The sequence below is a fragment of the Perna viridis genome, chromosome 2 (genome assembly GCF_037379345.1).
Source record: "Perna viridis isolate PV_CMFRI_1.1 ecotype Kerala chromosome 2, ASM3737934v1, whole genome shotgun sequence".
NCBI lineage: Eukaryota > Metazoa > Mollusca > Bivalvia > Mytilida > Mytilidae > Perna > Perna viridis.
The window spans coordinates 21825783-21842621 of NC_142446.1; the positions used below are offsets into that span (position 1 = coordinate 21825783).

The window sequence follows — 16839 nt, forward strand, 5'->3', positions numbered from 1 at the left end:
CTAATGAGATTGGCGAATCCTCCTATATTTGCAAAATAGTCAAGCACAAAATAGACTCAATCACTATTTTGTCGGAGTCGACAGTCTACCCAGTCTAACCTGGAAGAATAGCCACTGCCTTTTCGGAAATATGTTATAATTCTTCCGTCTTTGTGCAAATATTACGAATATTAGTACAAGAGAGGGTAACTCTTTTCGAAAGCATGGAAAACACCGGAATACCTAAAGAATTAAGAGAAAAGCTCTCAGCGTTTGATTCTTCGTTAACTGATGTCGAAAAGACTCTCAGACATCTTCTTGATGTTCCACAGAATGAGCTTAATGAAAAGGTTAGTGGCTCATATAGTCATAGATCTTGATTGTCGTGTATATAAAACAGACCTTAATTCTGTGGAAAGCATCTTTCCGTCGCCCAGAATCGAACCTTAGAGCTATTCGGTACAGTCCAGTGCCAGACCGATTAAGATTTTTCTAGATGAAGGACTTATGCACTTGTTCAGTTGTTGACTTATTAAATTTCCAATTACTATAGACGTAATTACGCTTATGCCATTTATGGACGCCATTGACAAAAATAATATATTTTCCTGTTGTTTTCGAATCCGGGTTGTTTTGCTCCAAATCCCGTTCGGTCCCTGAGTCATTTTGCCCTGATTCCCGTTCGCTCTGGGTCGTTTAGCCCCGGTTAAAAATTTCCATGCAAAGTATGGGGAATCAATCTCCACTCCAGTGAGTAAAAATCATAAAAATCTAGTGTGTCTGTGTACAAATACACACAATATACCAATTTATTTAAAGAAGTGAATACAATATTTATAAAAACTTCGGGAAACATGTGGATGTACATGCGTTTATCGCCGCTGTTGCTGTTGTCAAGTACCTAACCCGCCTCAGATAAAATATAACTGATTATATAATCAAAATCGCAGCATAGCTTTTCTAAAATAGGAAAGGCAATCATTTTCCTGTTTGGAATTTGCAGCCGTCGTCTGTATTTTGTTTATGTCACATGTAAAATATTCCCACCATCCGTGGAGAACTGTTCTGGTATCTGTACAGATTGAAACTGAAATGGATGTTGCTAGAGATGCCCTTAAGGGATAAAACATGTGAAGTATTGCGAAGTGCTGTAAAGTTATTGACCATTTTGAGAGTGAGGGAAAGGGGGGTATGGGGTTGGAATTTTTTTTTTTTGGGGGGAGGGGGGAGAATGTTCCAAGTTATTCATTTATTGAAAAAAAACTTCCCCATGAGTTAACAAGACAGATTTTCAAATAGAAATATTGATTTTGCTTGCTGCTTAAATATAAATGAAAATATTGCACTTGCGAAGCAAAAATTTTCATCCGGGTCGACCTCCCTCTTTGTAATGTCCATTATTATTTTTACGAGTCTCGCACAGATGGTACATGTATGGTAAAGCTCACGGGGCTCGCTGATTTTGGCAATGCCTACCCCATATTAACTGTTTATTATCAGTACACAATAGACCATAATGTTCATGATCACTACATAAGTTACTGGTCGTTAACACCGTACACGTAGCATACAGTCTTCAGGAAGTGTGCTGTTGTCATGTTATTCTGTTTGTACGCCAAGTACGCCAACCACGCTTGTTCCAGATGCTGCTGCAAGCTGATGTACATGGTGTTGATGTCACAGTCCAGGTCTTCGGATGAAACACTTGTCATTAATTGGATTACCTGATATATCTGTTATATTGATATTATGACATGTTGATTGAAGCCAGCTAGTTTATTGTTTAACAATATCCTAATTGTTATTTCGAATTGAAAAGCCAATTAAAATAATAACAATTTATAATAAAGCTAATTAATCAATTTGCTTTTACGATCGATGTCAAAATTACAAAAGAAAGTGGATGATAATTAAAAGCATTTAAATTGAAGTATATATTTTTGTAAATAATGTGATATTTTATTAATGAAAACAGGAAAATATAATGGGGGTGAAACGACTCACTTATTGGGGCAAAACGACCCGGGGGGAACAGGTAATCGGGGCGAAACGCTACCGTTGTTTTCTTACTGAATTCTCCTTCAACTTAATGATCAATGACGGTTACCATTTAAAAATTACATTGTTTCATTGACGTCAAAAAGGTTATAGGGTATGTAAGTTTCTTCATGTGACTTTGTAGTTTCATGAGAATGGGTCCTCGTCTTCCATTCAAATGCATGGAAATTTGTCATTTAACGTTTTGGGTTAAATATTTAAAGCAAAATATCTTTTTCTGTAATAATACTGATAAAAAATGACAAATATCTAATTCTAGAGGAAAGAAGAAAAGCTTTAAATGGAAGATTTTGCAGTGTGATGCAGCGTTTGAATTTAATTAAAACAATAAAATACAGATCAGTCTGCGGGTTTTCATACATTCATATAAAGAAAAGAAGTATTCAGCAGATTTTTTAATTTAACACTTACCATAAATATGCTTCCAACATTTTCATGGATTTTCCAAGAACAAAAAGTTGTAAAATATATTATTCTTTCTTGTCAGTGCAGTTATTCAGGATTCATATAAGTGGATATGACCATACACCTGAAAATTACATATACAAGGTATATTGATTCAGGATGAAAGAGCAATATGGCAAATAGGGACAAGGGCAAACAGACTCAGATCTTATTAAGTACTAATACATGTAGACTACTTTAATACACATTCACTATATGTCAAATCTGCTGAAACATGGTTTATTGTCTTATACTATGCAAAAAAGGGATATTGGATCTGAAGGCTACAAGAACAGTGTTTGTTTTGTGGAAATATGTAGGTCTCTAAATATGAGATATCTGAAATGACCTGTACATGTACATGTATGTATCATTTAAAAATTCTTTGTAGTAATCAATTCTGTTCCCTTGGCTTCCTTGGTATTGTCTCCTGATCTTACATCTGCTGATCCTAGTTGACCTAAAAAAAACATGTAATTGAAGAGCTTTTCCGAAAGTGAAAGTGAACATGAAAGTCATCTGTGCAACTACTACATGTATATTCATATTTGATAATAACTGACCATTGATAGAAACAAATGCCTGTTGGTGAAATATTTATTTTTTCATGTGCACATGTACATCAATTGTTACTTCTAGGTCTGATCAAAACAAACTATTCACCGCTGGAGTCTAATTATGTGTCTTATAATATTAGGGAAAAAAATAAAAAGAAACAAAACTGGTGTTAAGATGAATGAACTAAAACATTAATAAGATAATATACAAATATAGAATTTCACATTGTTTTACATATATTTCAGGGAAAAAGAAAAGACTTTAGTAAATAATAAAAATTGGTAACACATGGTACTTTTTTAAAAGAGATTATCTTCTTGTACAACAAATTTACAAGGATCAAAAACCTCCAGTGTTTATAGGACTGATGGTAACTTTTAAAATTTGGATTAAGTGTTGCCATCAGTATGAATGCACAGGCTGTAAGTAAATATACTTAATAATTTTCGTTGACTCAATTCATACATGTAGCTCTTTTTTTTTCAGATGACCCCTTTGGACAAGGCTAAATTGGATCTAACTGGTGCATATACTATAAACTCATTGTTTTGGAGTAAGATTTATGAATAGATATTTTGTTAAAATCAAATATACATGTACATATACATACTGAATATTACATGTCAAAATCTGTATCACATGCTGTATCAACCCGAGGGTCACAGGTCGAAGGTTGATACAGCATTTGAAACAGATTTTAATAGGTCATGTTCTTATCATATATTTTAGATCTACTTCAAGTATGGTCTATGAAGGGTTGTGATATAGGTCTAAGCTAAAGGTTGTGATACAGAGTATGCAATATACATGTAGGTTTAGAGGTGTGATATAGGGTAGACGATATAGGGTTTAAACAATGCATGTACAGAAAAGTTATATTTTAATCTAAATATATGATATAACAAACCAACGCTATATTTGTATACATGTGGTAGAATAATATCATTTTTATTTTGAGCAAAACCTAAAACAGAAAGCATGTAAGCAAGAAACGTGTGAGGTATACAATTCACACAATCTATAACTTTTACCAAGTTTATTCAAACTTTGTATTGGTACTTCGTTTTTATACATATTGAAAATGTGCACCTCACATTATGGAGAAATATGACAATTTTTTCCCCTATATTTTAAGCATGTTAAACTTTGCCATATTCATCACTTGATACTGTGGATGTTACCTACATGTACTGGTACTAACTGTAATCTGTAATTCAATAAGTATTAAGGTCAACAGGTGTTTATCTAAGTTTTCACAGTACATGTATTTATTTACATTTGGTTCTTATTGAAAATGTACACCTCCTATTGTGTAGAAATACTGTTTTACATTTTTAGCATGTTAAACTTGTTTATTTATTGTCACTTTATGTTTATGAGGGTTGTGTTATCTGCAGAGAATTGAAGTTACTGAACCAATACTATGCATATGTTTCTTAATGTTTATGGACAAATGCAACAAATACTGGTATTTGATATGAAATATGTTAAACATGGCCATTTTTTCAGGACTTTACATACATAATTAAGGTGATTTTTAACCCACTTTATTTTTTTCTTTGCTTGTGTTTTGGGACGTACTGAAGATATTCATATGTTCACATACAAATGTATATAGCATTGACATCATCTTGTAATTGTTGTTTAAAATGCTCCCTTTTAAAATTTTATATTGCATCTATTTTCAGTGTATCTAAATATTTGTGGGATAAATCCAAAAGAACATGGTGTCAAGCAAGAATTGGTTAGTAAAAATCATTTGTCTACTTCCTGTTTATCAAAGAACATATTTACCTTTTAGGTGATGATGTATAATGGAAATTTTCTTTACAGATTTCACAGCTCTTTTGGAGGAAATATTTAGATATCTGATATATCCCTTTTGCATTATTAGTCTTACCCATCTGCGTTTTCCACGTATGATAAAAATGGGTGAGTTGGAGTATTCTTTGCAACATCTTGTTAAATTTTGTGACTAGAACTGGCAAAAAGTTGGCCACTTGCCTTCAATTCAGGTCAAATTCTTATCCTGTTTTAAATGTTAATTCGCAATAAAAATGCAGAGCTGTATCAATCTTCAGTTGGGTGTCCATACAGGTACTTGCCCCATCGAACAGAGTTGATCATTGCAGTTGCAGTAGGCTGTGATTTGCAAAACATGTTATTACATGTAGCTGACATTTCCAGTCATTGACTGCTTTCAACAACTAGGTTTAATAGCAATATCTTAGGATAGAATTGTTAGTCACCATTTGTAGTTGGTGATATTGCGCCACCTTTTTGATTCAACAAATTTTACAGGAGTTATGTTATGGGACCTTTAAAATTCAACTTTTTTTGCATCGGTTGGGGGGGGAGGGACATACATGAATATCTGTGAGTCGCTTTTCGAGTATTTGATATTTACATTATGTATATCTATCACAAACCAAGTTTTATGGAGTCTGTAGGAATCCCCCATCTGTCTTGTCTGCTGTCTGTTCCTTTCATTTGCTTGTCAGCATATCTTATAAGCAATACTTCTTTTAAATCACTGCAGGGATTTTGATGGAAACTTTATAGGTAGGTTAGACATCACATGTACATTGTAGCTGTGCATGAATGAGTTTAATTATACCACTGCTCCAAAGGATAGGGGGATACTGTTTACCCTTGTCCATGGGTCCTTATTTTCGTTCTTAATACAATTTTTCCATCTCAGTTTTCTCAGCAGCTTCTAATCACAGCAACTTACGTGCATGTACCTAGACCAGAGGTCACAGTGAACTTATGCCATCATTTTTTTGTCTGTCATTCGTTAATTTTCACAATTTGCTCATTTTGATAGGTTCAGATATATTTGAATCACATTGTCCCTTTTTTTTCTGTCCATATATCCTTTATTAGTCTGAGCCTTATTGCAAGTATTTAATTTATTTGACTACTTCCATTCTGATTAAAATCTTTCCTGTGTCAAACATTTATACACAGTCAAAATTCAGACCTCTACAAACCTTGATTCGTCCATTCAACTTTGCAGGTACGTCTATCTACACTCTGTGAAACATTTTATTTAAAGTTTTATTAAAATGTTAAAACCTAACTGCTTCTGGGGCTATGATGAAAATTTTATAGGAAGATGGAGCAACATTTGAGGGTGTGCATAAAGAAATAAAATTTTTTCTATTGTCCAAGGGAGATACTTTAAGGAGTTAAACACATTAAATGTTTAACTCAATTGGAAGTGGGTGTACTCTTTTCACGAGCTTGTTCACATTGTTTGTAGTTACACCTGGACATTGTCGGAATTTATACTTGATTTTTTTTAATATTGAATTTTGTATCATGTACTTGTATAAGGAATTAAGTTTGCATCCTATTTTTAGCTTACCTGGCCAAAGGCCATGTGAGTTTTTGCCATCACTTTACGTTAATTGTCATCTGTTGTCCGTCTTCATCATTAACAATTTTTCGAAACTCTTCTCCTCTGACACTACTTGGCTAATTGGAACTAAACTTAGTATGGATGTTCCTTGAGGTATCCTGCATAAATCTATCTGTGGTGACATTCTTGTTATAATCTGTGAAGCCATGTTGGAGTTATGGCCTTGTTCAATGTTTTTTTGCTAATTTTAATGTTATTTCTTAAAAAGATCTTCTCCTCAGACACAACTTGACCAATTAGAACCAAACTTGCTATGAATGTTCCTTGGGGTATCCTGCATAGAACTGATGTGGCGATTTTTTATCCATTGAAAAACATGGCCCCTGTTACTATAAATAGAAAATAGGAGTCAGACAGTAGTTTTTTGGTATACATCGCCAGAGCCATTATGTTAAGCCAAATTCTGACACAGGGTAAAAGTGTTCAGCATGATGAGATCTATCTGTGGTGACATTCTCATTTTAATCTGTTAAGGTCTTACTAACCACTTCCAGGTCAAATGGCCACCCCCTATGTATTACCAAAAACACACTGAACCTAGAAATATGCATTGTAAGTGCATTATTTGTGTGTATTCTGATAAAAAGTAGTCAATGTGAACTTTAAAACTATATTTGTAATTTACTACAAAAGTGTATGAATATTGTTTACATGTGTGAGTAATTTGCCTCCATGCTGTCAGTTAGCAGAAAAGATAAAAATATTGATTTTCAGTATTTTTTATTCAAGTAAATTTTGTGGAGAATTTCTATGGTCATTGTTCCATTAGAATAATGATTTTGAAAGCCTTATTTTCCAAGCTTCACAATGGTATGCAAATTTAAGGTGTCATTTGTCCTAGGAATTCACAGTGAAACATTGAAAATTACTTGTTTAACCTGTAAAGTAATGGAAATGTTAGAAGTGGTTAGTGAGACCTAAGCCATGTTGGAGTTAATGCACTTTTTCGATGTTTTTTTTTTTGCTATTTTAATGTTAATTCTTTCAAAAATTTTCTCCTTTGACACTACTTGACCAATTGGAACAGTTTTTGGATGAAAAAAATAACCAGGTGAGCGATTCAGGCTCCCAGGAGCCTATTGTTGTCAAATGACTTTTCAGCTGGTAGAGGACTATGTATTGCCATGCAGTTCTCTTCTTACTTATTGATTTTAGGTTGTAATTCTGAAAAATTCATTTAAATTTTATATTTCCATTTTGTTTTTTTTTTTTAATGAATGAGACTTTATAAATTTAGGATTGTCTATGTTGCCAGCACCATAGATTTGACATAGGCCATATGAACATGGTTGATTTATTTTTAAACAGGATAGGATCAGAAGCTATATGAATAGGGTTAAAGATATACAGGATAAAGCCAAAGCACCAAGAGTAGACCAAGGGGCAGCTAAAAGATTTGTCAAGAGTTCTTTATGGCAAGCTGCTAAATTGAAAAATGAGGGTGAAGTACCAACAAAAGACGGGAGTTCAACAATAGTAGTTGGTAATTAGATATACAAATGTATTAGTCTGATAAATAATAAACTGTATAGAACAAGTATTATAGTCCAACTTTCTGCATAATCTGCACTTTAATGAAGACCAAGAAAGATCATGTAAAAAAGTAGCTTAAGACAAGAGTCTCAAATCAGGAAAGAAACGTGTCAAATAGTTCTCTCAATAAATAGAATTTTACACTCAAGCTCTATCTCAATCTCTATGTTAAAGAAAGGGTTTGATTGTTATTTTGAGGTTATATACTGTACATGAAGCATTTTAAAATGTAACAATATAAGTATATAATGTATGTATGTGAGGATTAGTCAGTTTTGTTTGCAATATTCAAGAGTTTGTGAAAGGATTTATAAGAGATTTTTTCATTGCAATGCATATGTTTACCTTGTACGTTCATATAGAAAATATATATACATTTTTAAAAAAATATTGTCTAGTGCATGTTGTTTTTGGTTGTATGTGTGTTTTTTTCAACAAATTCACAATAAACCTAACAATACATGTTCTTCTGCTTTTTAGCTCACCTGGCCTGAAAGGCTATGTGAGCATTTCTCATGACTGGTGTCCGTTGTCAATGATTTTTCTTTAAAAATCTTCTCTGAAACCTCATAGTGGATTATTACCAAACTTGGTCGTTAGCATCCTTAGGGTATGTACTTAATTAATTGTATTGATTATGATAGATCGAGCATAAAAAAAATGTCCGTCATTGTTATTTTAAGACCACAGCAAGTTCTACATATATCTCAAAAACTATGAGAAATATTTGAAAGTAAATGTGACCATCCCTTTTCAGCTTGAAGAACTCTACAAAGTCTCCATTGAGTCAAAGTTGTCAGACTTGATACAGTTATTGCCCATGAAAGGCGAAAAATGACAGTTTTTGCCATTTTCAGCTAATATTTTGAAAATTATGATAGATAGGAAAATACTTTCAATTGATGAAATGATGCTTGTGATAAGACCTACAAAAATTTCCATAGGTTTGAAGTTGTGGGATAACTCCTTGTTAGAATCATTGCCCTTGAAAGGTGAAAGATAACAGTTTATGCAGTTTTCAGCAGATTTCTTGAAAACTACATGTATAAAAGATAGAAAACACTTTCAAATTCTAAAATGATCCTTATGATAAGTCTTACGAAAGTCTCCTTGGGTCAATATTGCCAAGCGACTTCTTGTAAGACATAAGGCCTTTGAAATTTGAAAAAAAATTTTTTTTTGCAGTTTTCATCCAATATCTTGAAAACAATAATAGATGGAAAAAACCTTCGATGATGAAATGATCTTTATGATCAGGCCTACAGAAGTCTGTGTTAGATTTAAATTGTGGAAGGACTTCTTGTTAGAGTTATTGCCCTTGAAAGGAGAAAAATGATAGATTTTGCAGTTTTCAGCTGATATCTTGAACACTATAATAGATAGGAATAACTGTAAGTTGACGAGATGTCTATCAAAAGTCTCCTTGTGGCGATTTTGCCAAATGACTTCTTGTAGGACTTAAGTTAAAAAAATGACCTTTTTTGCAGTTTTCAGCCAATATCTTTAAAACTGTAATAGGTAGAAAAAGACTTTCAATAATGAAATGGTCTTTATGATAAGGCCTACAAAAGTCTCCATTGGATAGAAGTTGTTGGATGACTCCTTGTTCAGAGTTAGTGCCCTTGAAAGGAGAAAAATTATGGATTGCAGTTTTCTGCCAATATCTTGAAAATTATAATGGATAAAAAAGCTTTCAGTTGATGAAATGATTATTATGATGAGTCTTACAAAAGTCTCCTTGGGTCAATATTACCAAATGACTCCTTGTAGGAGATAAAGCCCTCAAAATTTTTAGGAAAATTGACCCTTTTATTGCAGTTCAAGCCAATATCTTGAAAACTGAAATAAATAGAAAAAAAACTTTCTATTGATGAAATGATCTATATGATAAGGCCTACAAAAGTATGAGTTGGATTGAAGTTGTTGGGTGACTCCTTATTAGAGGTATTGTCCTTGAAATGTGAAAAATGATGGTTTTTGCAAATTTTTCAGTAGATACATGTACATGTTTAGCTTGAAAATTAAAAAAAAAATAAAAGAACTTTCAGTTGATGAAATTGTCTTTTTGATAAGGCCTACAAAATTTTCCATTGCTTTGAAGTTGTCTAGAGACTTTTTGTTAGAGTTATTGCCTTTGAAATGTGAATAATGATGCTTTATGCAGTTTTCAGCCCTTAATACTGAAAATTATGATAGATAGAAAAAAAAACTTTCAATGGATGCAATGTTCCTTATAAGTCCTATAGCAGTGTCTTGGGTCAAAGCTATTGGACAACTCCTTGTTAGAGTTATTGCCCTTGAAAGGCGAAAAATTATGGATTTTGTAGTTTTCAGCCAATATCTTGAAAATTACAGTAGATAGAAAAAAAAAACTGAATTTATGAAATAACCCTTGTGATAAACCAAAGACTACCAACTTGAATGTAGTATATCTTACATTTTGTTTTCAATTTTTAAAATTTACTTTTAGATGATGAAGAGCCAGGTCCGTCAGGAGAATCCAGAAAGAGAAAAAGAGATGTGCAAGGAAGAGAATCAGATACAAAGCCTTCTAAAAAGAAGAAGAAGAAAAAGGACAAAGTTTGAATAGATGTGCTTTTATGATGTCTGTGATAATAGATCAACAGGATATGTATAATGCTAGAAGTGCAAACAGAAGCTTGGAATTTATTCCAAGGATAAAATTGGGATTTGGTGAATAAGAGATTTAAAAAGAAAAATAGCAAATGAACCACAGCTTTATAACATAGTCACTTACCGTAAATTGTAAATATCTTTTTTTATTAACATTATTAATGAACTTCACCTACACTGAGCCATTGCATTTTATTTGGGATGTCAACAGGTACTTAATTACAGGTACTTCATTATTACTCAATAGCACTGAGTATTGAATATTAAAGGGATGCTGGACTAATTGGTGTTGTAATTAAAATATACTCTAGGGAATTTATTGAAATTGTAAAGGTATGTTGGGCATCATATGCAGATGTGAATGATGGAATATATTGATTGTTGGAGACTCAAAAGGGAAATAATTTAACGATTTCATGTGTTGAACTCTTTTTTCAAGTGCTTTTGACCTCAATCTTGTAGCCATTTAAACCTGTTCTAGGAGCTTAATTGTAAGATGTTTAGCATGCTATAGAAAGTCTGCATAGTTACTGCAAGCTCTGGCATAATGTGTACGCTGCTATATAAAAACTCCATAGGCAGGTGCTGAAGGGATGTTGCCACAGATGGAAGGAAAGTTCACAATGCAGAATGAAAAGTCATTGCATTTTTCGTTTGTATGGTCAATAGTTTCCCTTACCATCGATCTCTAGGTGTAGATCAAGAAATTAGGTTATCTTCCCAGTTTCTGTAGTATCCCTTATCTCAAGTTCTTTGGGGTAGATACGATGTATAAAATCCCTGAAACTAGGATTGTTTAAATATAATACCTCATCTATATAGCAGAAATTGAGATCAAAGGATTTGGCTAAATGATGTTCCTTTGGATCAGATCAGTTATAAAGTCAGCCTCATAAAAGTGAAGGAAAAGGTCAGCAAGTGGAGGTGCACAATATGTTGCCATGAGAATGTCCACCGTTTGTTGAAAAACATGTCCATCACACTGGACAAATATGTTGATAAAAAATTCCATCATTTTTAAAACATCTTTAGTATATTTGGAAGATGATTTGGAATTATTTTTTTCCGAAGTGTGAGGAATCTCTACCAAGTACTACATATTTGTATCTAATTGTATCATGTTTTTTCAAGTAACATTTATGTATAATGTTTTCGAGTCTGGATTTAACTGAGTATCAGAAATAGAAGAATAAATCATTGGTTTTTATTTTATTGTGTTCTAGTAGTAATCTTGAATTTAGGGTTTCCAGAAGATCTTACAAATTTTTTGGTATCCATATTGAATTAATACCACTGGAAGAGTATCACGTGTTGTAGGACTGAAGACCATCTTTGATAGCTGTGAGTATGGAAGTTAAAAAGTTTTGAAAGAGGTTCAATGGTGCATTTTATAGATTCAGCTTTGTAGGGTTGTTTTTATGGATTATTGTGGAGATTTGGAATTTAGTACATAGATGGTAGATCATTTGTCGTCTTTGGTAGAGAGACCAAAAGAGGATAGCTTTGATTTTTTTATTTTTCACGATTTGGAGATTGTTGTAGCAGTAAAGGTATTATTACTGCTATTATTTTCTACGTCTACCTCTGATAATAATCATTAGATGTAATACGTTTTGCAGACGAAAAACAATGTTGTTTTGGGCATTGTCTGCTGGTGTGACAGCATATTTGTCATGTATAGTAGACAATGTTTTTGCTGCACCAGGGATTTGAGAACTGATGTAGTATTGACACTCATTGACCTACTTAAAAAACTTTCATACATTTCAAAATAACAGACCTCCCAGCCTTTACCCACTTCGACTGAATCAATATCTTCTTGTTCTTTATTTATCCATTTTCTTGCATTGTCCTCCATTCCATCCATAAGAATTTTAAAGTTATAATTCCAATTTATGGATTACGGTTCACGGTACTTTGAACCTTTTACGGAGAGATTTGTTTTCTATTATGTCTGAATCACCTGTGATGTCGTGACTGGAAGGACCATATTTGAGTGGAGAGTTTTTGCAAGAATAGTCAATTGGTTAGCCTTGAAGTCCTCAATAATGAGGTCATGCAATAGCCTTTTATACTTGAAAATTTTGGATGCAGTAGGTGAAGTATAGGAATATGAAATAATTGGTATTGATTTGTCTTTGAAATATGTACAGTACTAAGTGACAAGTAATTATCCAGCATTAATATGACAATAATTAAAACAACACTAACATAACAAGTAATTATTAAGCACTATTATATATGAAAGTAATAATCCAGTACTAAGTGACTAGTAATGATCCAGATCCAACACTAAGTGACTAGTAATGATCCAGTACTAAGTGACTTGTAATAATTCAACACAAAGTGACTAATAATAAGCAATAAGTGACAAGTTATAATCCAACTCTAAGTGACAAGTAATAATACAGCAATAAGTGATAAGTAATAATACAGCATTACGTGATAAGTAATAACCCAGCACTAAGTGTCAATGTTAAATGAAAAAAATGACCTGTAATAACCTAAAACGGCTGCCCCTTTCCAATTTTCTGGACTGTTTATCTTCTGTTTAACTAATTCTTTAAGTTCATATCTTCTCTTCAAAGGTGGTAGAAATATTATTTAACTGGGTATTTTTCTACATGTTTTTGTTCTTGTCTTCTTACCATTGACATCACGATCAACTTATAAACTTAATAGAAACCACACGAAAAACTTTAACAAACTTTGTCCTGATGATTATCTTCACGTGACTTCAAGATGAACTTCTTGGTAGGTATTCCTCATACTTAAAAAAAAATTCCAAATCAGCTTCCGAATATATAGAGGATGTTTTCATGATGCTGGATTTTTTTTATCGACAACATAATTGTCCAGTGTGGTGGGCGGCCCTTTATGCCAACAAACAGTTGGCATTCCAGTTGGAACAAATTGCGCTCCTCTACTTGCTGACCTATTCCTTCACTCTTATGAGGCTGACTTTATAGCTGATCTGATCCGAGAAAATGAATATCGTTTAGCCAGATCCTTCAATCTCAGTTTCCGCTATATAGATAACGTATTATCTTTAAACAATCCTAGTTTCGGGATTTGATACATGGCATCTATACCAAAAACTTGAGATATATATAAAACAGACATTGTGAAGTCAGTCTCATACCTTGACCTACACTTAGAAATCGATGGTAAAGGAAAACTATTGACCAAACTTTACGACATACGTGATGACTTTTTATCCTTTCCTTTCATCTGTGGCAACATCCCTTCAGCACCTGCGTATGGAGTTTTCATATCGCAACTCATACGTTATCGCGCTAGACTTCTTACAAAAAGGTTCTGGAACAGGATTATGTTGCTACAAGATTGAAGTCATCACTACAAACGTTTTATAGTCTTCATCATAAACTCATGGATCGTTACGATGTATCCATCTGCACCATGAAAACCGATTTGTTCAACGTGTCATATTTTTCCTTTCCACTTTCGACTTTCACGGACTTGACTTTTTATGAGCAACTCGGCGGATGTTTCTAGAAAAGCAGAGGACGCTTACCCTACCGGTGCACCTGGTCTATGCTCCCAGTTTTTAGTAGAATCCGACTTGCTCATTTACTTTTGTTACTTTGTATGTATTATTTTAGTTACTTTATATTCTTTGTTGTGAATGTCTGTTTTCCATGTTTGGTCTTTGTCCCTGGTTTACATTCTTTTGACTTCCGCTAGAATCTTGGTTCCCTTGAACACTCTTCATGCACTCATGTTGGTTGGAAAATTTTCCAGGTCATTTGTTTTTGTCTTTTGACATTCGACCGTAGATCTTTTGAGAGCAAGTCCCTATGATAACATTAATGTTACACAAATGTAGTTCTTTTTAAATATTTTTTTTATAAGCGAATAAGCTTTGCTGCTACTGACTAGCATTGACTGCTGACGAATTATATGAAGTAGTAATTAAACAGTTCCTACCATTTATGCGCTAGATAAAAAATGCAATGCATATCTGACAATTATTTTAAGTTGAATGTAAGAAGGTACTCCGTATTCTACAAAGTCGTCTCAATTTTAAGGCAATTATATGTTCAATACCATCGTTTCGGCTCAGATACATCAGACTTATATTATATACTTATTGACTGGTTGAGAGGGAAAAAGCAAGTATATTGTTCCCCAAGACTGTGACTATTGCCCGAGGCGTAGTGAGGGGAATAAAAAACTTGCTATTTCTCGAATACCCAGTTTATAAGTATTTTATTATACCGAAAACATTAGACTTGTGATACATTTACTCCATATCCCTCCATTGTTCATAGTTGAATGATCATCTCAAAATGATAACCCAGAAAAACGTTTTTTTTTTTTACAATATTTTCAATTTGAATGTCGCCGATATTTTCCCCTCATCACCTCAAAATGTTCAAAACCAAGAAAACCATGTATCGTTTGGCAATATTTTAATCAGACAGTTGTCTCATTGGCCTTTTTCACCAGTAATTCATAGGAGTTTGAATTTGCAGAAAGTAGCCTTCAACATCAATTACATGGGGTCTGTAAGATAAAGAACAGCAACAATGTACACATTTGAATATTGTCTCGCAAACATTCAATTTCATCTGTGTTAAAGAGCAAGACTTGTTGAAGATGGCACCAGTATGCAGAATTTAGTACAATAAAAACAATAAAGAGTTAACAATATTATTGAATAACAATCATATGTAACAATTATGTGTTTTTAAAGTTATAACCGGTTACTTTTGAACATAAAAATTAACTGTCGAATTGTTAATTGTTATGCCAGATGGAAATCCACCAAAATTACATCAATTGACGTAAATTCCCCATCTTTTTCTATTAGATAGGTTACAGACCACCAATTCAACCAATGAACATTTGGAACGTACGCAAAAATAGTTCTACGCAGAAATTACCCCTGTTCTTCACAGTGCTGTGAAAAAAGTTCTCATCTTATTTAAAAAATTAAACAGTTTCTGAAAGTAAAAAAAAAATTTCTACATTTTATAGGTGCATTCTGCTTCTTGTGACGTGAAGCCTAATCTCCATAATGATTTCTAAATATACTCCTATCTTGTGAAAACATTCGGATTTCCCATGCTATTTATAGACCCTTCACTTCCGGTGACCAGTACTGCACTGCAAGTCTGCTAACCCCACATGCCATTCTGAGAATTGTGAGCTGGCACATGTAGAATCATGCTGATATATAGTCCTCTGCAGGTTATAGTTAAAGGAAAGTCCAGGGAAGCCATTGAATATTGTGAAATTTGCATAGACCCCTATGGGAAGTGGAATTAGTGGTTTCTAGCCTAGAAAGTCACTTAAAATCCTTTTCGACACGCGTATAACGGAATTTGTGTTTTTAGAGTCCTTTTGGTTAATAATTGTGTCAAAATCCTGGTCAGTTAAGGAGGCAAACCTTGCCATTTGTGATTCAGCAGATAAAACGAGCAGACGTGATAATTTAGGGATTTTCATTAAGAGAGGGTGAAATCCGAGCGTCCAGAATAAATATAAAACTTTTGTCCAATCGGGTGACGGAAATAAAAATCCGCGAAAGCGGTTGACATTGCCGGTCAATAGCCTGAAAACTATGGACTGCTCAATAGTCAAACACTGAAAAAGGAGAAAAATAGCAATTTTACTGTAGAAAATTTTGTATTGATGTTTATATACTGAGGTATAATAAATGTACATATACATTTTCATAAATATCATTTTCTTTTTTCTTGCCAAATACTTACTACTTTTTTTCCCTTTTATAATCGTTTTGACACAAACATCTTAAAGGCCTGTGGTGTTATGTGTTTATGCTTAATAGTGTCGACGAAATGTAATTTTTAATCAAGACGGGAGTCTTCGAAGTCGCTTATCGTCAAATATTCTCTGTCACTGATTTTGGCTTACTTTTCAACATGGTACGAATGTGGAATGCTCTAAAATTGGATGACTTCCGCTAATATGATTGCGTACTCTTTTGTAACCGTGGTGACCCGAATGTTTTCAATTTCCCGGAACCATGCTTATTAAAACAATTGGCATTGGCGATATATATATATATATAGATATATATATCAGGGTCCTGATAATATATAGGACCTACATATAGTCAGTTGTAACAAGCCCCTGTGTTTAAATCGGAAACTAGGTAATATTACATAAATTCAATGCTAACCGAGCTTTTCATCTTTTAATGTAAATTTCACGTTCTCATA

General features: G+C 33.3%; 1 protein-coding gene across 1 annotated transcript; it reads left to right on the forward strand.

The window, feature by feature from the left end:
- The first annotated feature begins 156 nt into the window (after nucleotides 1–156).
- Nucleotides 157–10913, forward strand: LOC148624055 (nuclear nucleic acid-binding protein C1D-like). The gene is made up of 5 exons (XM_088566515.1): nucleotides 157–329; nucleotides 3526–3592; nucleotides 4728–4783; nucleotides 7772–7946; nucleotides 10467–10913. Exons 1-5 carry the CDS (start codon nucleotides 204–206, stop codon nucleotides 10580–10582), a joined length of 540 nt encoding a protein of 179 aa, XP_088422641.1. The 5' UTR covers nucleotides 157–203; the 3' UTR covers nucleotides 10583–10913.
- The last annotated feature ends 5926 nt before the right edge of the window (nucleotides 10914–16839 follow it).